Source organism: Haemaphysalis longicornis, unplaced genomic scaffold (genome assembly GCF_048455015.1).
Source record: "Haemaphysalis longicornis isolate Haplotype H1 unplaced genomic scaffold, Haemaphysalis longicornis Haplotype H1 scaffold_5, whole genome shotgun sequence".
Classification (NCBI taxonomy): Eukaryota; Metazoa; Arthropoda; class Arachnida; order Ixodida; family Ixodidae; genus Haemaphysalis; species Haemaphysalis longicornis.
The window spans coordinates 77,453,144-77,477,581 of NW_027526385.1; the positions used below are offsets into that span (position 1 = coordinate 77,453,144).

Consider the following 24,438-nt stretch of genomic DNA (forward strand, 5'->3'; position numbering starts at 1 on the left):
AAACAGTGCAGCTTCTGAAATGCTTAAGACGTTCGTCGAAACCTAAGCCAGGTAGGGTTTACTAGACCAACTGTACGCGAAATGCACTGCTATTTCGCGAGACATCGGCGGGGGGGAAGGGAGGGGGACGCTGTGTACAATACGGAGCGGAATCAAGCAATGAACGTTTTAGTAATCACACACACAAATCTCGCATTCACTTTCCTTTTCCTTTTGTTTTTCTACTTCAACGAACAGCTGATCATACGGCGGCCGCATTTTTGGAAGTATACAGGGTAGGCTGTTCAACAAGCGATGAAAGGTGTCGTTGGAAGAGAGTGGTATGTGATAAGGCCCTCTGATTTCAGTTTCCTCTGTATTCTGCTGGCTCCCTGTGCCATATGACAATATTTCGAAGAAGCATTAGTCGCGGACGCGGATTATATTCTAAGCCCGTCTCCGAGCTGCTCGCAGAGGAGCAGATGAATGTTTGCGGGCACTCACCTCACGACAAGACGACTTTGTCGTGTGCTGATCCCCGAGTATAATTATGCATTGTCCATCGTACTTTTGTTGAATATTCCCGAAATTAACACAGACTGGCTTGTAAATGGTGGTGATCAATATCTGAGGTATAATATTGGCAAATGTAACTGGCGTGCTGTCAGGTATGAGTGCCCCGTTGATTATGTAAGCGCACAAAACCAATGTAAATCGTAGTGTATAGCTGTAGCATGAACATCTGAGGAATCGGTCGTTACGGAGACACTGCTAGTAAATTCAGGTCAGTGTAACTACATTCGGCTCCATCACACGCCGGTTCCGCGCTGCTGGCCTGTGACACACACCTGGCGCTTATACGGACCGAATATACCACACTAAGATCGCGTCAGAAACATTTACACTCTCGTAAACACACCTCATTTGCGAACAGAGTGACTGCTCCACATAAACATGGATTTCAAACGCCCGCAAACGGTAAATCTCGGTCGTGAACGTGCCGCAAAAGCAGCGGCGACAATGGGGAGCGGGACGCGAACTCCCGCGCCTGCTTTCGAAACGGGCCGCTAGGGGGATTTCAGTGGCGCCTCTACAGGCCGCGCTCGAGGCGTATACCAGGCGGTTCAGCCCATGGTTTTGTGCGGGTTTTAAAGGGCCGGAGGAAAGCTCTGGGAGGGATTATATTTCGATAGCTTTCGAGAAATTATTTTCTTTTTCTATAAAAAGTTTCCAAATCCTGCCTTCCAGCCACGCCTGTACGCAGCGTTTTGCTGATGGTATTAAACCTTTTGGACGGGAAAAGAATAAAACGGAAGCTTTCGGTCGGAACGCCCTTAGCGAAATAGCAGATCTGAAAAAGCTTGGCGTGATAGGAATGACCTCGCCTTGCAAGAAAATATAAAGTGTTCATGAACGCACGGCAACTTCATTCCAGGTTTTGATACGCCCTTTGTTCCAGAAACTTCTTGCTTTCAAGGAATCCTGGTGTTTACGCGTTTTTTTTTTGTTGTTGTGGTTATTGCTGCTTTAAACTTCTTATGAGATCAAGAGGAAAACGTGAATGAAGGCTTCAACAACTACTTTTGTTTAAAGTGGGGCATATTGGAGAGAACTGGAGTTATAGGTCGCGTACCTGAGACTTTGTCAAGGTCGGAAGGTTAGCGCGTTGAGGGAAAACTTAGGTCAGTCGAAAGAAAAATGGAAAGAGTGATAAGTGTTACGCTTATAGTGATAGGAACGCATCATAGCAAAAATGAAGCAGAAAATGTGGGCATCAAACAATCCCTCCCACCACACGTTCATCAACAACTCAAAATATCCCAAATAACGGGCAACATGCACCCCGCCCTACGCGCCGCTCGAAGACTATCCCGCACAAGATACCTTCAAGCAACGTATACGACCACCAAGACACTACGAGATACACCGACGCCTCGCCCTATCAACCCAACGGACCGGGAAGTGACTGCTGCCACGCGCAAGCCTGGACGACGCCGGACGGCCGCCGCGAGGCACGCGCTTACGTGCGCTCGGGTCTTTTGTCTTCGTCGGACGGATTCGGGTCAGCCTAAACTGCTCTGCTGATAATAGATCAGATAGCAAAGCTGTGCTAAAAGCCCTTTAGAGAGTTGGAATTAGAAGAAATAGATGAAAGTGATGAGTGCAAGTATCTCGGTCTTTGATTAGAAAGAAGCCCAAACAGCCAGAAGGAATCAGCATGGGTTATATCTAGTTATGCAGTATCTTGCCACTGCCACTGGTAACAGAAGTAGGCAATCAAAGCGTACTTCCCGCGTTCTATCACGGGGCAGGGACTTCGCTTCTTACAAAACAGCTTGGAAGAATACTTAAGTCAGCACAAAGTCCCCCGGCAGGAAAGAGGTTAGGCACAGCTTAAACATGAAAACCGCAAATCACAACTAAGAGACAAAATTAGTTGGGCAGGCTTGTTGCTCCCATGAATAGAAAAAAAGAATGGTTCCGGCTTAACATTTGTAAGTCGAGTTATCACGAGCGAAACGTCCATTTAGCTTGGTTTGGCAGAGACTACGCATGTGTTTCATGACAGTTAGGCTACCGAATAATAACGATAATAATAATACTTTATTGATGGCGTGAGTACAATACTATGCAAAAGATGGGCCTGCCAAAGCCGCAGTGGGCTTGAACGGCAGTGCCTGGCAGAGAGCGACAGAGCCATCAGTAGCAAGTAATTCACTTGTAAACAACAGTGAAATAAAAATTCGAAAACGTGACAGGATTCCGATCACGCATTAATGCGTCTAAGAGTCTTCATAATACATTTCGTCTTAACATCTTGTATGCATTGGGGAAGTAAATTAAACATTGCAGGGACATAGTAACTGTAGCTGCTGCTGCTCCTGGTGGTGGTGGTGGTGGTGATGATGATAAGAACAAAAAGATGCGCATGGTACAAACGCAATCTGACGTCAAAAGTAGCTCCAGTGCATCGGGCTTCTTAGCGTAGCCAGCTGTTCGCAAACTTTCTTTGCGAGTCCTTTGGAAGCCCGCATGTCAGCAGTTTAAATGAAAAGGCCCCTGCCATTTTTTTACCGCGTTTATTAAAAAAGAAATAGCCGGTGATGTTGAAATTAAACGGTCCTAAAGCAATCTTGTTCGGCCCTCCACCGCCCGCACACAATAATCAACAAAAACACTACACCCCCTCTCGCATGCACGTCGTTCTATTTTACGACTCCTCAAAAACTCCCGCGCAACTGCCCGACGTCTCAGTAGCAGAGGCGGTGCAGGTGTTCCGCGCCCGGTAACATGGCCCCGAGCAATCGAGGCAGAGGGGGGGGCCTGCCAGATTTATTTTTGTTTATATTGACGAGCGTTCGGAGAACAACAGCAGCAGGCGGGGTCAGCTTTGGCCAGTCGATCATCTGCACGCGCGCACGCGCGCACGGGTCGCCGCGTCTTGGCAACCGCGCGGCGATCATCGGCTCGCCGCTCGATCAATGCCACTCGGCGGCCGGCCGCACTCGAGCCCAGTCACGCGCTCGCCGAAAGCCCGCCCGCCCGCGCGGCCAAAACACCGGCGTGCGCGCGCTCCGAACTCTCCCATTCCCCGCCGAGCGACGACGCGGAGAGTCACTCCGTTGTGTCTAGTGGTCGTCTGCGCGAACGTCGTCTGCTCGGTTCAGGAGCCGCCGACTACGCACTCGTCTGCTTGCGTCAGGTCGTCTGCCGCCGATTTCGACGAAAACGTCTGTTTTCTCCAGTCGCCACTGATTTCGACGAGACTGTGTGCGTCGTATGTTTTCGTCAGGTGCCAATGAGTTCGATGAGATCTTCGTAGTCGTCGTCTGCTTTCAGGAGACGCCTATCTGCTTACCATGGGTCGTCTGCCATCGATTTCGATGAAACCTTTCTTCTTCAGGCGCCGCTGGTTTCAATTAGACTGTGTGGGTCGAATGTTTTTGTGAGGTGTCGACCGTTTCGATGATATCGTCTTCATCGTCATCTGCTTTCTTCAGAAGCCACTGACTATGTCGCCATCTTCTTCCGTCTGATCGTCTGCAGCCGATTTCGATGAGATCGTCAGTTTTCCTTAGGTGCCGCTGATTTCGATGAGACTGTGGGCGCCGTGTGTTTTCGTCAGGTACCGACAACTCTGATGAGATCGTCATCGCCATCGTCTGGTTTCTTCATTCTGTCCACCGCGAATTTCTGTGAGTTCCCGGTCATCGTCTGCTTTCTTCAGGAGCCGTATACTTCGAAGTATTGTCGCCGTCTACTTCCCTCAGGTCATCTGCCACCGATTTCAAAGAAATCGTCTGCTCTCTTTTATGCGCCGCTAATTTCGATGAGATTGTGGACGTCGTATGCTTTCGTTAATTTTCGACGGTTACGATCAAATTGTCGCCGCCGTCTACTTTTCCAGAATTTCGCCGCAGGTTTCGATGAGATCCCGAAAGCCGTACGCTTTTTTCGGGTGCCGCCGACTTCGATGAAATCGTCTGCTTTCTTTAGTCACCGCTGAGATTGTGGACGCCGTCTATCTTCGTCAAGTTTCGACGATTTCGATGAGACTGTTGTCGTCTTCACCTCCTTTTGTCAGAATTTCCGCTGCAGATTTCGATGATATTCCGGGCGTCGGCTGCTCTGCTTAGGTGCAGACGATCCCGACAAAATCGGTTCGCGTGCGCCTTCCGATAGCGTGCGCGCCTTTTCCGTCGGCCGCGGCCCGCTCACCATCTCCGCACTCTGGTGCGGAGTGGCCAACAGTGCTTTTAAGGATCGCGTGCCCCATCTACACGTGAGCTGCCAATGAAAACGACGCGTTGTACCTTTCTGTGTGTGGCGGTGAGTCGTACGGGTGTCGATTTCTTCGTGCCTTTTGATCGCGGTGCGTCGACCACCGCGTGCCCGGTAACCGGTGGGTTTGAGCTTATCGGCATTCAGCGCTGTTTTCCAGTTCTGATGCGGTGCGCAGGAGTCTCAAGCAGATTGCCACCTGAGTCGTCACTCACCAGCTCTCCCGGTTATTGGTGTTGAGATTACCTGCGGCCGTCAATGACTATGGTTTCACAAAATAAGGCTACGTGAAGAGGACTTCTCTCAAGACTTCCGCAGGACATTTCCGCAAAAATACAAGGCTGCACCGTGAGACTTCATGTCCAAGTGGAAAGCCTGACGATTTTCGAAATGACAATATCTACGTCGGATTCCGGGACAGAATGGCATCCCTAGGTCGTCGCTGCAAGACACGGTCGAGTTGACGCGTCCGGAAATGTTCTTCTTTTTAAGAAGTACCAGGTCGAAACGCGTTTTCCGCCAGACTTGCGCTGCAGCTAAAGAAGGCGTGGATGCATCATTTTACGCCCGGGAGCGAGGTCCAGGGCTCAGCTGGTGGTGGTGGTGTGCCTTGGATACCGTGAGGCAAAGACGAGCTTCGTGTGTCCGCATGTGACCGCCCTGGTTTGGTCGTGAACGGAGCCTGTAGGCAACCGAAGCACTCTAAGCCGACAAGAAGAGCACATCCATAAGGCAAGTATGAAAAGGCATGATTACTTTGGCCGAAGGCACGGCGCATGTGTAGCCTTAAACATGATCCATGTAAGACGAGGACGGTGGGATAATGATGATAGAGTCGACATTTATCGGGCCAGTCTAATCTTTTACAGCTTACGGGCTAAGGGATAAGCAAAATAGAATACGGTGCCCAGTCGAGGACATTCAGCTGTGCTACACGTGAAAGCCTTATGAGTATTGATAGCTTAAACCACAATTGAAATTACTGCTGTGACTTCAATCTGAGAGACTGAACTTGTAGTCCATAAAACTTAAAATAAAGCGAAACCACCCAAAATTATCCACTGTCTTTTCAAGGTCCATTATTGGTTCTTATCAGTGCATTCATCTACGCAATTCATCTACGCGTGGTGAGAGCTGTAGGTCATAACCTAGATTTCACACTCGGAGTATACAGTAGGGTTAGATTGGATAACGCAAGCGGGCAGTTACATCCTAAGGACACGACAATAACTACGCTCTGCTCAAAGCAAATTACATCCCTCAAAGAACTAATGAAAAACTAAATTAAAAATGCGGAAAGAGCCGTATTTCTGATGAGATTAGTCTTTTTTTACTGTGCATCGATAACAAATCCCACACACATTAGCCTGGCGGCCGTACAGTGCAACGTTCGTCCCACATTTGCATCGTCAGGAAGATGATGCAATAAAAATATCAGCCCCCTCGATTCATACACACGCTCCTGAGGCAGGGAACTTTATCTTATTTTATGTTGCGGCAAATTTACTGGAAAGATAAATCAAACTTGATTTTTTTTTCTTAGACAGCTAGCTCCACGTTTTACATTTCTTAAACTTTGCAAACTCCATGCAGCCGCAGACATTACCAAACAAGGGCTGAATCTGAGCTGAACTTATATCATAAACCTTTTTGTCATCTATATGTGAGCCTACATATCACCCTATATGTCTGCCTGTCCAGGACAGGCATTAACGAAATTGCCAGCAAAGCATAACAAAAGAATGTCATCGTCGTTGTAACTGCTTTATTTCCGAATGAGCTCACTCTGCGGATTTTTCTGTGAACGATCTCGACGGGACTGAAGCGGACGGGGCGAAATCAGCCCTGCGCAAGCGTATAGGGGAAATAAGGAAGAGAGGGGGGCTCGGGCCGTTCGGCTGTACGTTTGCCTTTGCTTCATTGTTTTTTAAAGATTCTCCAGGCACCAGATTTCGGCACCACTGGCAGAACACGAAATAGAGCGCTGAAGAAAGATCGTTGCTGAGCAAGTCGTTGTAGGAGTTGCCTAGAAAAGAGCAGCGAACAACGAAACGTACTGGCTGAACAACCCGTTTCGTAGCGTCATGGGTTTCCAATATGTACTCGGCCCGACATGTTTGCGCGAGGAAAACAGCTACAGGGAACTTGGAAGTTGACCCACTCTAGAGTTTGCTTGCCCCTGTAAATAGCTGCGTCCCAAGATGTCTTTAGCATCCCGTACGTCGTCTGTGTATCACGAAAAAAAGGCCAACGTTAAGAAGCATCTCAGTTTAGAGTGTGTAGTCGCCAGCTTCAAGGTTTTACTAACATTTGCGTAAGCTGAAACACCACTTTCGCGTGCATTTGCAAGGTTTGCCAAGCGAGAAGGGAGGAGCAAACAAGCACTGTTTGCATTCTTAGTCGTGCTGTCCTGTAGGCATACTTCCCAGAACATGCAGCGTAATGTCAACCCTTGGAGAAGTTCTTTTCTACAAACCAATTACTACTCTTGTCTTTGCGTCAGAACGATCGAGCTGTGGGGATCTTGAAGTCTTACAAACTACACTTTTGCGCAGACATCGACCTCCAGAAAGTATTCCCGAATACCGATATTCTGTCGGAAGTTTAAGATACAGACACACAGATACATCCCTCCGAGGCGTAACGGGATATTTCAAAAGATATACTTCTGTAAACACGGCAAAATGAGTATCCGTGAACACAGAACAAGAAGTGCCGATTCTAGAATGTATTTTTTATTGCGCTTTTTTGGGGACATCCAATTTTCTGAAAATAGAGTCTAAAACGGCCTTGGTATTGCCACTCAAGAATTTGAATAGGGTGAACAGCGCAAAGAAGAGGACGAAGCAAGTAAACGATACGTGCGCCGTTTCTTTGCTCTGTCATGTTTTTCCAGCCGTTCACCCTCTTTGTGATGCGCCGAATTCGCATAAAAGTATAGTTTGTCCCTCACGCAAGACTGCACTTTTAACAAAAATGTTGCGTGCATCGCAGAAACATAATCTTCTTGCTGGGGTTGTCTGGCCGACAGTGCGAGTTTCGTTGAAACACAAAGCTCTTGAACAAGGAGCCTCTTTGTAACGTCAAAAGAACATCAACAAATACCACCTGCTTGCGCAGAAAGTGCGTTATCATGGCGATACAAGTCGCCAGATTGTCTAGACACTGAAAGACCAATCAGGGGCGGTACTCTCGTGTTTGTCCGTTTGGAAAACGTCCGTTTTGCGTCCGTTTTATTGTAACGTACTTCCAGTTGTAGGCGGACTTTGGATTGACTTTTCCACAACTGTTCTTCTAAACACATTTTAAACCACTAAACATATTTTAAACTATCTTTTATGTGTTTATTGTTCCCCCAGTGAACAAACAAAAAAGCGACGAAAAAATTAGCAGTGGCTTAGCTCGGCTATGACAGGATATACGTAGCGTGAGCTATAGGTTCAGCTGGTTATTCTTAGCTTTCCTGGTTGTCTAGGATTAGCTTGATTATCATGCTTGCTGCTGCTTTAATGACACACACACGGTATTATGTGACACACGTATGTTTATCAAGCGGCTCCGGCGCATGCAGCGTCACCAATCGCCGAAGAGCTAAGCTGGTTCCACAGGCGCACGCCGGTGTTGCTGCGACGCACGAGCCATCGGTTCCACGCCCGGCCACCCCTCGCATGATCATCAAGTGGACCGGGTCGCCACGTGCGGAACGGAGGTCGGCGAAGACGCTGGGCGCGTGGGGTGTGTGAGAGACTCCGGGCAGCGAGCAACGTTCTGTGCGCCGTGTGACGTCACTGCTCCTCGCGCATGCGCAGCACGGCTCTCCAGGAGCCACGCGAAACTGCTCAACCTCGGCCAGTGTAGCTCACGCTACAAAATCGCCTGCTCCGAGAAGCCAGGGCTCAACGCAGTAGCTCCGCTACAGTGGCCACTGCTCCGCCGTGCTTGCATGGCGTCACATCCGGGTGTTCGCTTTCAGCTAATCGGGGCTTGCTCAAAACGGACACTTTTGAAACGGACACAAAACGGACAAAACACGAGAATACCGCCCCAGGTGCCAATGAGATCCTGGAATGGGCTTTCCCCTGTGAACCGACATGTGCTGGCGGCAGACCACTGCCTCCAACTTTGACGGCGAGTGCCTGCTTCTAGCTTTGGCATCCGTCCATCCTCAGCTGCTGGTTTGATACGTGCGCACTTGTACGAACAAGAACCTAATCATATCGTAACTATAAATCACCTAATTAGAAGGGCACCTGCTGTTCGCGGGAGGAAGAACGGTCTCTGTAATGCAAAATGATAAAAATGCAAACAAATTCCGTTTTGAGGACAAAAGCAATGTGCGAAGTGCTAGCAGAACACAGTGCTTGTTAGCATGAAAAGTTTTTTCTTCGGCTGAAAACGTGTCACCTTCCTTCCAACAAATGCAACGAGAACTTAAGAGTGGGCGGTAATTAAGCTATATTCTCAAAGTTCCGGAGAAGTATTTCACTGCTGAGATGCAAATACAGGCTGTAAACGTATATCGACGCAGAAATAAATGTGCTACAAAGCATCTTGAAGCTACTATCGTGATATTCTTGTATCATGGCACTGCTCGGTTCTACGCGAAGCTTATCGGGGTAACGGACACTTCTGTTATAGCACAGTTTGCGACACACCGCTATAGACAAGGTCAGACGTATACCCTATACGACCGTATTGTCAGCTGGCCGTACGACAGCTCTAGCAACGTTTGTAGTTGGGCCAGTTTGGGCGATCGACGGGACAGAGAAAAGAAGCAACGCGCATAAGCTATTAAGTTCGTCGCGTTTGTTGAGCTGCTACGTTGTGACAGCCACGGGAAGCGAAATTCCGTTCCAAATAGGTACAAGCCCGGCCCCCTATGTGCACCTATGTGCACACCTATGTGCACCCAGTGTGCACCCAGTGTCAGTGTGTACCCAGTGTGCACCCAGTGTCGTGTAGTGGTTCGGTTCGAAAACTCCTATTGGTCTGAGCAACGTTGCTAAAGGAACCACCGCTATCCACCCTGAGTAGCCTAGGGGCAGAACCGCGAGTTTTGGCCCAAACGACCTGGGTTTGATCCCCAGCAATGCTGCGTTTCTTCGTCCAAGACCAGTGATGTTTTTTTACTGTTAAATGCACTCTTAGCTCAATTCTACACATTATTTTTCGTAAACTAATGTGGTTCGGTATTTTTTAGGTCAGTTTAGGATGGGGCGCAGCATCTCAAGCATATACTTAACGATCCGATCCGCATGTAAGTGCTGCGGGCTTGTACAGTTTTTGTCATAATTTTCTCGGTCACGCCAAAGGTTTCTGAGTCACAAGGAACTCAAACCAAGTGCTTGACTTTTTACTGTAACCAAATTATTTTACGACAGTAAGATAGACCGGTGCTTTCTTAAGCAAAATATGCTGTTGGGCTAGTTGGTTCATTGCTTAAGGAAAAACGAGTGCTACAAACGAGGACAGAAAAACGAGGACAGAGGACAGCGCATCTGTCTCGTCGTTCTTCGCTTTTTCTGTCCTCGTTTGTAGCGCTCGTTTTTCCTTAAGCTTTCTGGCACAAAGCGTTTCAGCCTCGCTGGAGAGGTATTCTTGTACTTTGAATTTTTCCTTGCCTATGCACTTTATGCATGGTCTACAAAATTTTGACAAAGACTGTACATCTCGGTACGGAATATTGCGCTCAAGAAACCCACCTTTATCCGACAACAAATTCTAATAAAATTGAGAAGGCCAGGACGGCGCCAGACTAGTTCTTTCGTTCCGTATTCAGAATTAAAACTAGATTTAGCCCGCTTGATTTCATAATTCGATTAGCTCCCTCGTTAACGTACGATCACTTCCTTTGTTCTTCAAGTGTCCACACCGGCTTGTACTCTGTCTTGTCGTCTTAGCTCAGTCGACCGGAAACGGGATACTGCCTATGCGAGCGACTCACTCGGGCCATCTAATAAGCCGTTAAACAGGCCACGAAGAAGAAATACAACTTATTCGTTTTGAAAGAACTGACCGTTGGTAATTCGCTCAGCACCGCTGCAACCACGAAAGCCGTTTTTTTTAACCGAGAAAACGCGAGGAATATTGAGGAGCTTAATTTAGTGCTGCACTGACGCATTACGGGCAAGAATGACGTACAGTAGCCGACCTATTTTTCGGACCTGGAGGGGAACGAAATATAGTCCGAATAAAAAAGCAGTCCGAAAAATCCGCGAGTCGCAAAAACGAACTTTGTTTCATTTAAACAGGACTGCAGAATTCGCGAATTGTTCCTTGCCTTAAAATCCTCCTTCATGTGAGAATGTATGCTTGCATCTCTGCAAGCGTCGCGTTTTCTTCGTAAGCATTGGACGACAACGTCAAAGCGTTGGCAATGTCTTGCGTTGATGGTTGCGGGCGGTCGGGAGTGTCTTCGTCGGAGTCAGGGTCGCTATGCGGCAGCTCAGTCAGTCACTTCGCGCACGATCTCGTCTTCCGTTAGCTTCGCGCACAACAGTACGTTGCCGTCCCCTGAAGCAAACCCTGGAAATGTCACGAAAGAGCAAAGTTGGCTACCCCGGCGGGAGTCAAGCCAGTCCCCATCCAATCCTAAGCTAGCCAGGTGGTTAGGATTCAAAATGGCTTCGCCGTGGGGCGGTATTCTCGTGTTTGTCCGTTTTGAAAACGTCCGTTTTGCGTCCGTTTTATTGACATACTTCAAGTTGTAGGCGAGCTTTGGGTTGACTTTTGCGCAACCGTTCTTGTAAACACATTTCAAACGGCTGAAACTATTTTAAACTACCTTTTATGTGTTTATTGTTCCGCCAGCGAACCAACAACAAGGTGACGAAAACTCGTCTGCTCTAAATCGTCTGCTCCGAGAAGCCCTGGCCCATAGCCCCGCCGTGCTTGTATAGCGTCACATCCGGGTGTTCGCTTTTAGCCAATGAGGACTTGCTCAAAACGGACACTTTTGAAACGGACAAAAAACGGACAAAACAGGAGATTACCGCCCCTGGAGTCGCACCGGGATTCTGTCGCGGAATATTTTGTCCGAAATATCCGTTGTTCATATACATTACTCCTATGGGACAACCGGCGGTTTCTCGGGAAAGCCCGGAATATCCAGCAAGCCCGGATTTTCGGAGGCCGAAACAAACGGTCGGTTACTGTAATAGTAGCAAGCACCAAAAACACATTAACCAGTGCGTTAACTGCACGTTAGCACTAAAGCAATACGGTCAAACACCACTACAATCGCCCAATCATGTTTCTTGGAAGCGGCTTCTGTGACGTCATAGAGACGTCACTGGAAAGTGCCTAAGAGTCGCCATTGCTTCATATGTTCCTCTTAATACATATCTCCGTTATTTGTATCCTTATTATCGGGACAACGCAGTGTTCTTAATGAACTGAACTTGTGTTTTCTCTTCATGACCCTTTCTAAAGAAAATGAATGAAACTCCTTAAAAAAAAGAAAACTCGGGCCATCTCCGCTAACGTGAAACCTGGGGAGAGGTCAAGCATGCAGTGTATAAGTGTATTCTTGGCGCCTTGGCGTTTTTGCTCACGGAGATGAAATCGTTAGGGGGGGGGGGCAGAGGTATACAGCTTTGCTTTAAAAATCTTCGTGTCTTTGAAGCACGAAGCGTTCTAGCGCAAGGCGTTGGGAAACGAGCGTCCGTGTGTGTTCTTTTAGTGCGCGTTACATTCTAGCATGAGGCGTTGGAAAACGAGTGTCTCGGTGTTTTAGTACGGTGACTACATGACACTACGACGACAGGAGACACCGACGACATGACACGCCGACAGCCCGAGCCCCGAAATTTCTTCGGCAGTCCATGTACTCTGGCCGCATCCATCGCACTTACTCCGAGGCCGTCGAATGTGGCTCATTTACTGTCTTAACACTTTACGTGAGATTTTGTTTCTCTCATGTTGTTGCTCTGCTTTTATCTCCCCTCCCTTCGACGCCATATTTAACGCAGGCAGCGCCTTCTTTTTGTAAAGGAGGGGGGGGAGGGGGGGGGGGGGGCAGGCGTCCCTGCAAAACACGAACCCAATGTGGGAGAGAAAACTTTACAAAAATTGGCTGCACTGATAAACACAATTGCATTGCTGGGAGGATGTCTTTTAGCTAATACAAACAGTGCCGTAAAAATTCTGAAGACCGTAGGTCTTCTTATTCATATATGCGCAACGCGGTACGTTGCAAACGGACGTACGATTTTTCAAGTAAAAAAAAAAGTAGGCCTAGGCCTACGATACTCGCACATTAAACGGTTGTCATCCGGCCGCGCGATCAACCAGTCGCTTTACGTGGCGGGGGTTATATGTCTTCTTACCAAGCCACTTCTGCCACACCTTTTATCCTCTTCGTCACACGGAAGTCAGCGATACACTTCGTGGTGGTGTGAGCCATAGTTGTTGCACAAAAATCTTGTCGGCTATAATTACCATCATCATCACCATTATCATCATCATCATGTCAGTGTCCACCCACGGTACGGATGCCTCTTCCGTAGACCTCTAATGCATGTCTATTCATGTAGTATAGACATGAGATAGTCACACGCTTAGCTGCACTGGTAGGAGGAGGAGAAACACTTTTACTGGTAGGAATGCTCTAAACTCGTTTGGAGAGAAGACGGACAGGGAGAGAGTGAGGCTTTGCGGTGGGTACAAGACGAAAGATCTGGTTGTGTCTTCCCGATAGGGTTGCTCGGTCGGATGGGAGGGCTGGGTTGGCTCGGCGGCGGCTTCAAGACAAAAGATCCGGACGTGCGTTCCCGTTGAAGTTGGTGGTTCCCGTTGACGTGGGGACGGGACTCGTAGATACTGCGAGTGTAAGACGGCTATCTATGGGTAACCGTGCAATCAGCGTGAGGGTGGTAAAGACATAGTAAGTGCTGCCGACTGACAAGACCATCGCGCGTGTCCGCCTCGCAGGCAACATGCTGTCGTGGATGATCACGCGCAAGCGCGAGCTGGACCTGCAGGAGCAGGCCATGCGTCGCGACCAGGAGGCGAACGCGCTCGAGTACGAGATGAAGCGGCGAGCCCTTCAGCGGGACCTGCAGGACCGGCGGCGCCTGGCCGCCACGCGCGGCACCGTGCTGTGCATCGTGTGCTGCGGCCTGGCCCTGGCCTTCCTCGGGGCGGCCCTCACCGCCCTGGGAGCGCTGCTGCGCGCGGGCGCGCCCCTCAAGGCGCCCTGCATCGTGGCCGGCCCTACGTGCATCGTCATGGGCTTCCTCGTGCTGCTGCTCTCGGTCGAGACCGTCATCAAGTGCCGCCGCGCGCAGCGCTTCCAGCAGTCCGACTCCAAGGAGACGCTGCTCGAGCGCGCGCTGCACAAGGCGGCCGGCGGCGGCGGCGGCAAGACCAAGGACACCAACGTCGACGACGCCGCCTCGCCCAGCAAGGCGGCGGCGGGAAGGGCTGCGGGCCATCACGCAGGGGCCGCCGCCGCTTCCAACTCTCTTCTTCTGGACCCGCAGAGACTCGTGGAACCCTTGCAGGTCGAAGAGGGCGCGGCGGCTACGTAACCGCGTGCGGTGCGGTCTTCGGAAAGGGAGTACCGTGTTGTTGTTCTGTGCCTTCGTCGTCTGTGAAGGATCGCGACCGTTGTGCGGTTGGTGTATGTGTGTGTGCTTTTGTGTGAACTTACCAGCAGTGGAGATGGTTCGCCACGAATACATGACGTGGAACAAGGTGGAGTGCGCAGTGACGCGAAGATAGCGTTCTTGCGCGTTCCTCGTCGACTTCGTGAGGGTCCCTCGAATCGTCAACAAGAAGCGAGGAGATGCAAAGGGCATCCTTCTCCTAGATGGAGGTCGAGAGTACGTCAGTCATCATGCTAGCCATGAACGTCGGGAGGAGCGATGGGGGTGCAGGGGTCGCACGGCAAGAGAGTTAACAGAATAGCAGTGATGCATGGTTGGAATGACCATGTGTCCCAAATGCTAAACTAGCACATATCTTTCTTGAACAAAAGCTACATGTGTATGAAGGAGCTGGCCTCTGGCACTGAAAGAGAAAAACAACATGAACGTTTGTATTGAATAGCCAGCTGCGTTCGGTTGGTGCGAACCACGGCTCCTTGTGAATCTAAGAGAACCAGGAGTTACCGGCGTTGTGGTAAATGGGATGTGTTTTCTACCTGAGGGACAAAACTGCCGACATTTTTTGCGGACGGTTCGCCACCGCCTGAATGGCAGCCCTCCTCATCTCTGGAACTGCATACCGACCAAATGCGGGCACACAGTTGACACCCCGCCATCTGAAACCGCGCAGTCGCATTATGACAAAGAAAGCTCTTCGAAGAAAGCGCGGTAACCCACGTGCCTCGTCCAGCACAGCTTTTGATCTACGGACAGATGTCATCACCGGCTGAACGACGACATGACCCTTGCGATCATGTGGACGTCCTGCGAAAGCTATCGCGCAATCGAGATTTCCTCGTGACGTGAGTATGCTGCTTCGACATACAAGAAGATGCCGGTGACGGGACCAAAGGTACTCTTGTATGCGCGACGAATGCTTTCCATGTTCCGTCCTGCAGATGCGCCGTTACTGACGGGTTGGCAGCCAGGGGTGTTACAGGCGCATCCCTGAGAGCGTGACGCGTGAGCCGCAAGTCAATGGTAAAGCTTGTGCCGCAGAGTTTCATACTAATATACTAGAAAGAAATCTGGCGCTTCAATCGCGGGCCCCCATGGGCAGCTAACCACGTTCCTCGCCTACTTGTCTTGGCTAGCTACAAGGCTTCTGTTTTGTCTCGAAGCAATCAAGAAAAAAGGGTAACGTGTTTTTATTATTCATCGTGCGTGAAGGTTCTAAATAACGCCAGACAAGTAATTCTTTCTGGAGCTTCATAACAAAACAAATTTGATTAACCTGCTGTAGTACTATTGTTGCTTTTTGCAGACAGAGTCAACTTTCCAGCCGGTTTATGAGCCATGCCAAAGATAAGTGGAACACGCCTGCCAAGTACATGACGAAACGCTCGCTGAAGCGCGGCAACCCTAGACAGTGGCGCCAGATTTCCCTCTAGTACATACTAGCATGAAACTCTATGGCTTGTGCGACTGGCATCGCTCAGAATGGTTGCGGGGAAAGCCGCTGCTGACGGGGAAATGGGCTCCTTGGGCTCGTTGGGAACGGGCTTATTGGAAATAGTGTGGGCTCGTTGGAAATGGGCTCGTTGAAATTCACTACCAATGAGAAAGTGGCGGAAGGGCCCATCTCTTCAGACCTGCTCCCCCAGGGCCAAAAAGAGGAAATATTCCCCATTTATTGTACATAACGTTTTCGGTCAGCCGAAGGGCATCTGTAAACCGCTGCAGACCGCACTGCGAATCGTATCGATGCCGTCGCTTTCGAAGTTTAAAATCATGCGCGGTCTTCAGTTCGAAATACACGACTAGAAAGCGTTTCTAGTAAACGATTCGAAGAGTTATTTCCAAATACTGACGCCATCGGTATACGTCACGAAAGTGAGGCTGAAGATGTTCACAATTCAGCGCATTGAGGTTTAACGATTTGCATTGCAAAACTCCGCTAACTTTAATGAGTGTACTGAGTGTTCAAGTCTTTTTTTCTTGTTGTTGTTCCCTGGCTGTCTGCGTGAACGTATATCATGCCTTGGTGATTTTATTGAAGTCCTATCAAACGAATCAAGCGAATGAAGTCGCGAAGTCGTGAAGAACAATGAATTGAACTCGCTGATAGTATTACCTGAAATATTTAAGGCGCTTCACCTCGCATCTTCCAGTTACAACATGCAGGGCACATGTTACGCTTTGCACTCACGCAATTCAAGGCAGCTGTGAATCCTTCCAAGTTTTCCTATACCTGCCACACAGTGCAGTTGCACTCTCGGGCGAAACGGCACAGCTGCTTAGAACAAGCCGAAAGCATCTCGCGACACAGGTGCAGAGTACGTGGCGTTTGTAGACCCTTAAAATGTAAACAAACACAGCCATGTATTCTTTATTTGAAACCTGCTTGTTTACCAGTTTCGACGAGAACAATATACAATTCTGCACCGGCTTCTACGAGTTCTAATTTATCGTTGCAAAATAAAGTACACGCAGAAAAACAAAGTGTGACTTCTTATACCATCGAAAGTAGCACGTATCGTCTGTTTTACGAATTCCGTGCGGCACAGAGAATTCAGGGCTAAATGAGGCAAGAGCCAATGAGAATAGCGGATGCCGCGGAATCAGCCAATGATAGCAGCGGAAGCACTTCCAACCAACGTCACAATCCTGCAGCCGCTCGTCCATATATCGTCTGCTCCATGCTGCAGACGATGCACCGTTTGGAACTACGTTTTTCTGCACATTATTATCAGCGCCTGTTCGCGCATTGCTGGATGAACGCTGTTTTGTAAACACTAATAAACGGAAATTGAAACTGAAACACAGCTGCTCATAGTCCCTGAAACGGAGTTCGTTACTTTCGTCAAAAAGCCTGGCCTTGTCGTGGTGGGACCGTGGGTTGAACTGACTATATTTTATAACCGTGGGAACGGGTTTTGTAAACAAGCGAATAGCAGCGCTTTTCCAACTGGTTCAATAACGCAGACAGACGGTTCCTGATTAACTGTCGGTGAGCCGTCGCTGCTTGACATGCCCTACCCCCATCGCACGATGTTCCTGAATATAAGATAGCACTACAGGCGGCGAATTCAAAAACACGAAAACTCACACAGAACTAAAGTACGTATTTGAGCTTTGCCCCGATGTAAATTGTCACCAGAAGTTTTCTGTCGATAACGTGGCCTCGAAACCCCGGTGAAGCCATGTCGGGGTACACGCGTTTCGAGAAACCACGGCAGATGACGCCCTGCGATAATCGTGCAAAAATATCCTCACACGTTCTTGCCCAGTGGTATTGATTGGTATTAATTACGGGGTAATGTTTTTTTGAGAGAAATCAACGCGAAAGAGTCCTGAACCGAGCGAGCCGTAGATAGCGGCATGGACTCTCGACTGCCAGATAGCGTTAAAGCTAGAGCGTACACCGCAAGAGCCACGGCCCACACATTATATTTTAACACAGAAAGTATTTTACGCGGAACACGACTGGGCGCATCACTGATTGGCGGGTCGTCTGAACTATCTACGACAGTAGCTGCATGGATGAAACTTACGTATGCAGAATTTCACGCAAACACAACATTAAATACAACGGCGTGTCAATCTAAATGTCCCCGAAATTTCCAACGAAAAGTGCACATTTTGCGTACGTAAAGGGGCCCTGCAACCCTTTTTTTAACTTTTTTTCGAAATCTTAAATTCTTGCATAACGTAGTATTAAAGGAGCCATGAAGAGAAAATACGAGTTAGTTTAATTTGAAAGAACTAGGATTCAGTATCACACTCAGCTCCATTAGAGCCACAAAAGATGTTTTTTAACAACAACAAAAAAAAAGCAAGAGGTATTTAAAACCTTTCAAATTTTGCGCCACAGTGACGTGTTATGAGCAAGAATGACGTCATACGGGCCAACAATAAAACATAATTTTCAGTGCGTTAACTGCACGTTAGCATTCAAGTGATGCGGTCAAATGGAACTAGAGGCGCCATTCATATTCATGTGTCGTCGTGTGTCGTAGTCATAGTCATGTGTCGTCGCGACAGGTCAGTTAGGCAGCCGCCAATCGCACAAGCAAGGTTCCGTGACGTCGTAGAAAAGTTGCAGGAAATTGGCTAGGGGGTCACGGCTGCTTCACACGTTTTCTTTAATATCTCCGTTATTTGTTCGAAGATTGCGATGATATTGGTATCGCTGTTATCGGGACTAAGCTGTCTTTCTAATCAATCCAACTTGTATTTTGTCTTCATGGCTCCTTTAAATTATGGGGTCGCAAAGTACCTCAGCCAAGAATTACGACTCTATGCTCATAAGATAACTTTGAAACTTGATCAAAAGATTTTTCTCTTTCCCGAGTCCTGACGTTCTTCGACCGCTCCGGTTACGTCATTACAGCAATGTAGCGGCTATTGGCCGGCTTCCCTTTAGTTTCAGCAATGAACGCATTCGATAGCCACTTCAAAACAAAGCCTCAAAAGAAGAGCACAAACGGAAGGCGTATCTGCTGCGACGAGCAAATCACGCAGTGACACTTCGCGTTGGCGATCACTATAGCATTCGTAGAGCTTTCATTCGCGAACGAGAGAGTAAAACCGTTTATGGGAAGCGTTGCAGAGTAACTTCAAGTGCAAAAGGTCGTGCGTCTAGTAGGAGGTGCGCCTTCTGGAAGACGGGCCGACTGGAAGCGGATGCGCGTTTACGCGGACAATTCCGAGCAACCTTCAGGAGAACTTGCAAAATAACGAAACACGAAAACGAGAAAACTAGCCCTGTCATATTCACATCACATGCAAACTACGTACCCAAAGTAACACTGAGATTAATTTTTTCAAACTATTATTCTTGTCTGCATTGTGCAGTTCAACTCATGCGATGATATATTTTGTTCCTCAGTTAGTTTAGAACCCAAGCTTGTTTGCTGAACTCTGGGAACAACACGTACGTGACGCCTATCGCAGCCACGTCACCAATTTCTGAGGTGACGTCACACATATTTGTGAATAGATTTATGTCTGTCTCTGAGTGTTCACTAACTTTTATTTTAACGCATATCTCGTTGTAGCCAGGGATTTCTATTCGTTTCGCGCACAGTTTAAGCCATTAAACTATAGCTTCGCTGACGTACCAACGAGACGCCGCAGCCCTACCTCGACGAATCGGCGGGGAATGTGGTGCAAGGGAAACAGCACACTACGGCGCATTATCGCATCGTGTCAAAATAAATGCACGTCGATCTAAAAAAAAAAGAAACACGAGAAAATGGGCCAGGAATCCGGTTCTCCAACCTGACGAAAAAATTGGGCAATGTTTATGTAGCCGCACCTGTAGCGCCCTTTTGAAAAAACGCTGCAGGGAATTAATTCAACTTTTTTTTTTTTTCTGACAGCGTTCAAGTATGATTTATTACGTAACAGATGTCAATAGTGAGGGCAAAAGCTTGCGCTTTGGTTCGATAGCATGGCGAGTAGTTGTTAACCGATTACTGCAGGTGAACCATCGCTGTTTGACCTGTTCTACGCCCTTCTCAGGATGTCCCTATTCTACGCCCTCCTCATGATATCCCGCGGATGTCCCTAATATAAGCAACATCAATGCAGGCGCCGAATTCAAGGACAAAAAAAAATGAAGGAAGCGCACACTAACGCGTAAGACTTGAAACTAGGTAGCGAAGCTGCACGAAACCTTCACGACCATTCCCCGATTACAGCCGATTTGCTTCTTCTTCGCTCCCACAACCACGTTTACTCCATCATTGTTGCTATAAGTGTCAGCTTCTTTCATTTTTTTTTTTTTTGTGGAAATGATAATCATTGGACGTCACCTTGGAGGAGCGTACGTTATGACGTGTCTTTCTCGTTCTGAACAAGTGTTGCCACGATTAAGGCGAAAGCTGGAGTTTTTTTGTTGTTTTTTTTTTGCCCATCTTGGCCAATCTCCCTAAGTGGGTATGCTTGGCGTGACAAACGTGCGCAGGGGACGCTGGGCGGTAGTTGCGAGGCACGCAGACACGAGCGCTAGGCATTTTTGTTTTGTTTTGCTAACTGCCTGGATGTCGTCGCTAGACCCGCGCTCACGCGTGCGCTCGGCAATTTCTTGGTATTTTTGACTGCGGACACCAAAAATTACGATTTGCTTAACAGCTTCGCCGTTAAAAAAACTCTACCGAAGCCGTCTCCACCGCGTGTCGATGAAGAGCTCATTAGCATTCTTACCGGTGGTATGACGCAACTGTGCAGACAACCTCCAGTACCTCCCATTCTTCCACCCTGCTCAGTTTGAAGGTCGAGTTCACGCCGTGAGGTGGGGAAATCGTTAGACAGACAGGCGAAAAAAAGAAAAACCGAGTGGAGAGCCCCCCAGAATGCTAATATAGCACCAAAAAACAACGCACCAGGCGAGTTGGCACATTTATCATTCATGGCCGAAAACCACGCCCAGCCGCCGGTTGTATTTGCATATATAGCATGGCCAACTTTCCGTACGATTGTGCCGGGTTCGTTTGATAGCACTCTTCCGCCGACATTCGCCTTGACCGACCACAGTGTTTAAAAATGAACGCAGATCTGTTCGGTGTGCGTGATTGGTACTCTTACATACTGTCGAGGAGTGCGTTTACTTATTCCAGCGCATATGTCGGTTCGCCTGTTGTTCAACTGGGTGGGCCACAACTTATTATCAGCGCGCGACGCGAGTCCGCGGTTGTCAGTACTATCGCAGCTTCGCAATGGCGTGACTCTGGGCGTCAGGTCCCCACTCACGCCCTGCGCATGTATTTGCGAGGCACGCCTTCTTGACCGACTTTCTCGCGAACGGACCGTTCGGCCGGTTGTTCCAAGCGGCTGCGCCGGCACGGTTATTTCTAAACTGGAACAAAGAGCCTTTGAAAAGTGATTCTCTTTTTCTACCCCGAGCTCCCTTTTTCAAGGCCAAATAAACATATCTGTCGCCGGGAGGGTTTGGCCAGTCGTGTCCGCCTGGGTTCGCCTATGGCGGCAAGGTTTCCCCCAAGCGTCTGGCGAGTTTCAACCGATATCTTTTAAATATATATATATATATATATATATATATATATATATATATATATATATATATATATATATATATATATATATATATATATATATATATTTAGCATCAAAAGCTGTATCGGTAGGCTTCTGAATTCACGGCGTGGCTGTCGGCGGGAACGGAAAACGATGGTTGGGGATAGGCCGAGCTATGCCGTCGTTAGAATCACGGGACCGCCGGATTGCAAGGTGATTCGTGAAACAATTTTAGGCGTATGCAGTATTCCCGCATAGGGAAGCGATCGAGAACCCGTTTTTTTTCTAGGCGGGATCTGAAAGAGGGGGGCCCTAGTGGCGAAATTGACTCGCCATTAGGACTATTCTTTTCTGGCACGTACCTACTACACTAGTGCAACGCTAGTGTAGCCAACCCTCCTACACTCACAAAGCACCAAATGTCGTCATCAGTGGTTAGTAAGGCCACTCTTTTTTTCCTACAGCTGCTTTACACTATTGCAGCACCAGTGTAGTCTACCAGTCTGCAATAACTAATCCCCAGCTGTCATCGTCGTAAGTTTTACCTACACCTGCTACACTAGTGCAGTACTAGTGTGGTGTACACTCTTACACCAACAAAGCACGCGCTTCCGCCGTCAATGGCCACTAGGTCCACTTTTTACATACGCCTGATACACCAGTGCAGTACCAGTGTAATCTATACTCCTACACTAAGAAAGCACCAGCTGTAGCCGTCAGTTGCAACACCCCTTGAAGCGTCGTCAACAATTCCTGCTTTCCTGATGCATATATTGCCAGTATCTCATCGTAAAAGCACCGAGATCGGTACAAGATGCATAAGATCTATCTTTGGCAGGGGGCTATCGTCTGTTTATTCCTTCCGTTTGATAACAGAGAAGTTTCTTTTTTTTTCCCTTGCGGCGATGCTAATGCTAGCAACGTCCCGTTGACTCTTCGAGATAACATCTTCTCCAAATTCGATCTGGCCATATTATCGGGATTTCCTCGAGCGATAGAAGCGACCCTGACCTGCGCCGTTCAAATATTCACGTGCCGCGCGCTCGTATTTCATTATCCGTTGCGAAAAAAAAAGAAAAGAAAAGAAAAGGAGAAGCGGAACAAAAACCCAACACGTGACCCTCGAAACTCGGACGGCGAGCGCGCAGAGACGGCGCGCATCAACGCTCGCTGAAGCGGCGCTTTTCCCTGATTGGTCTCCCGGCGGGAGCAGCCCAAGGTTGCCCGCGCGTCGGAAAAGATACAGGCGCAGAGGAGTATCGGCAAACAAAGCTCGGTGCCTGTTTCGAGGTCCCCGGAGTATAAAAAGATTCGACCGATATATCGACTAGCCTACGCATGCAACCGGCATGTGCACCCCCCCATTGTCGGCTACTCGTCTTCAGCCGTCCGTTTCTTCTCTTCCTCTCCTTCGACGATCGCGGATAATAAGCGGACAACGACTCTTAAAAGAGTTTCGTGAAACTACTGCCGGTGCGCGTACACGCACTTATTATCGGAGATGCGCTCGAGTGCGCCGAAAGTGGCCGAGAGTATAGCGTTATCGACCCGAGCGAAAAGCCAAGTTGGGGCGATTTCTCAAAGTTTCTCTTGTTTGTTGACTGGGTAACCGTTGCACCGTGACGGCTGTGTGTGTCGCACTTCGATGAAAAACATGGCGCTGTTGCATGTGGGCGCGTGTAACTGACTCACCTGCGCTGTTGCAACAGCCGTAGTTCGCTCATTTTTGACACTGCTGTGCCGGGAACACGTTTCTTAGCTCCGCCCACTTTTGGCGCCTCCCATTTATGCTTCACAAAAAACGGGGCCGAAATACGTCACCTAAATATATATATATATATATATATATATATATATATATATATATATATATATATATATATATATATATATATATATATATATATATATATATATATATATATATATATATATATATATATATATATATAGTACAAAATAAGTTCGTTTCAGAGTTATATATATACAGAAAATGTAGCAAGGGCGAGGTCAAGGTAAGAGGAGGGATGGTTTGTACAAATGGATCATGGTTGGTGGGTAGCAAAAGAATGAAGAGAGAGCGAAAAATAAATTATAAAAAGGATAATAAGAACACACAGTCACGCGGTACGAACATGGAAAAAGAGAGAGAGAGAGAGAGAGAGAGAGAGAGAGAGAGAGAGAGAGAGAGAGAGAGAGAGAGAGAGAAGAACCAAACACAGAGAAAAAATAAATCATAAAAAAATAAAAAATACAAGGTAATTTTTCCCACCCCCGGGGCAACGGGGGTGAAGCGTTCTATATATATATATATATATATATATATATATATATATATATATATATATATATATATAGCAGAACAGAAAGATACGGGACGAGGGACTCAGTAAGGACACATCAAGGTTGCAGTCGTCATTGCCAGTGCTATTCGGCTGTTTCCGAGATATTTTTTAATAGTGCCGAATGACGTGTGTTTGTGGGTTCGACTCCCGCTCCCGGAAAAACGGTGGATTTTTTCTCGTCTTATATTTTTGCCTATTTAGCACTGTATTAAAGAAACATGACAAACACACGTCATTCGGCACTATTAAAAATTTCTCGGAAACAGCCGAATAGCACTGGCAATGACGACTGCAACCTTGATATATATATATATATATATATATATATATATATATATATATATATATATATATACCACCCGCAAGAGCAGGAAACAAATACCTTAACATAAATACCCGAGAAAGAAAGTGGTGGAGGGGAGAACAGCCCCGGCGGTAGCGTAGATGTCATCGCGCCCCAGACGCGTATTCTGGAGGTCGTGGGTTCGGATCCCACCCGGCGGGCATTTTTCTTCACTTTATTTGTCTTTCAAAAATCTGCATCTGTTTCAACGATAATAAGTGACCTACCGCAATCTCCCCCCTTTGCTTTCCTTAGCATTCTTGACTGCCAACCCTTAGTTCTGTCTATTCTATATATATATATATATATATATATATATATATATATATATATATATATATATATATATATATATATATAT

The 24,438-nt window shown here is 47.8% G+C and overlaps 1 protein-coding gene across 1 annotated transcript; it reads left to right on the plus strand.

Annotated features, from left to right (window-relative positions):
• Nucleotides 1–3,344: 3,344 nt before the first annotated feature.
• Nucleotides 3,345–17,184, plus strand: LOC144138475 (uncharacterized). Its single transcript, XM_077670766.1, has 2 exons — nt 3,345–5,493; nt 13,693–17,184. Exon 2 carries the CDS (start codon nt 13,698–13,700, stop codon nt 14,289–14,291), a length of 594 nt encoding a protein of 197 aa, XP_077526892.1. The 5' UTR covers nt 3,345–5,493; nt 13,693–13,697; the 3' UTR covers nt 14,292–17,184.
• The last annotated feature ends 7,254 nt before the right edge of the window (nt 17,185–24,438 follow it).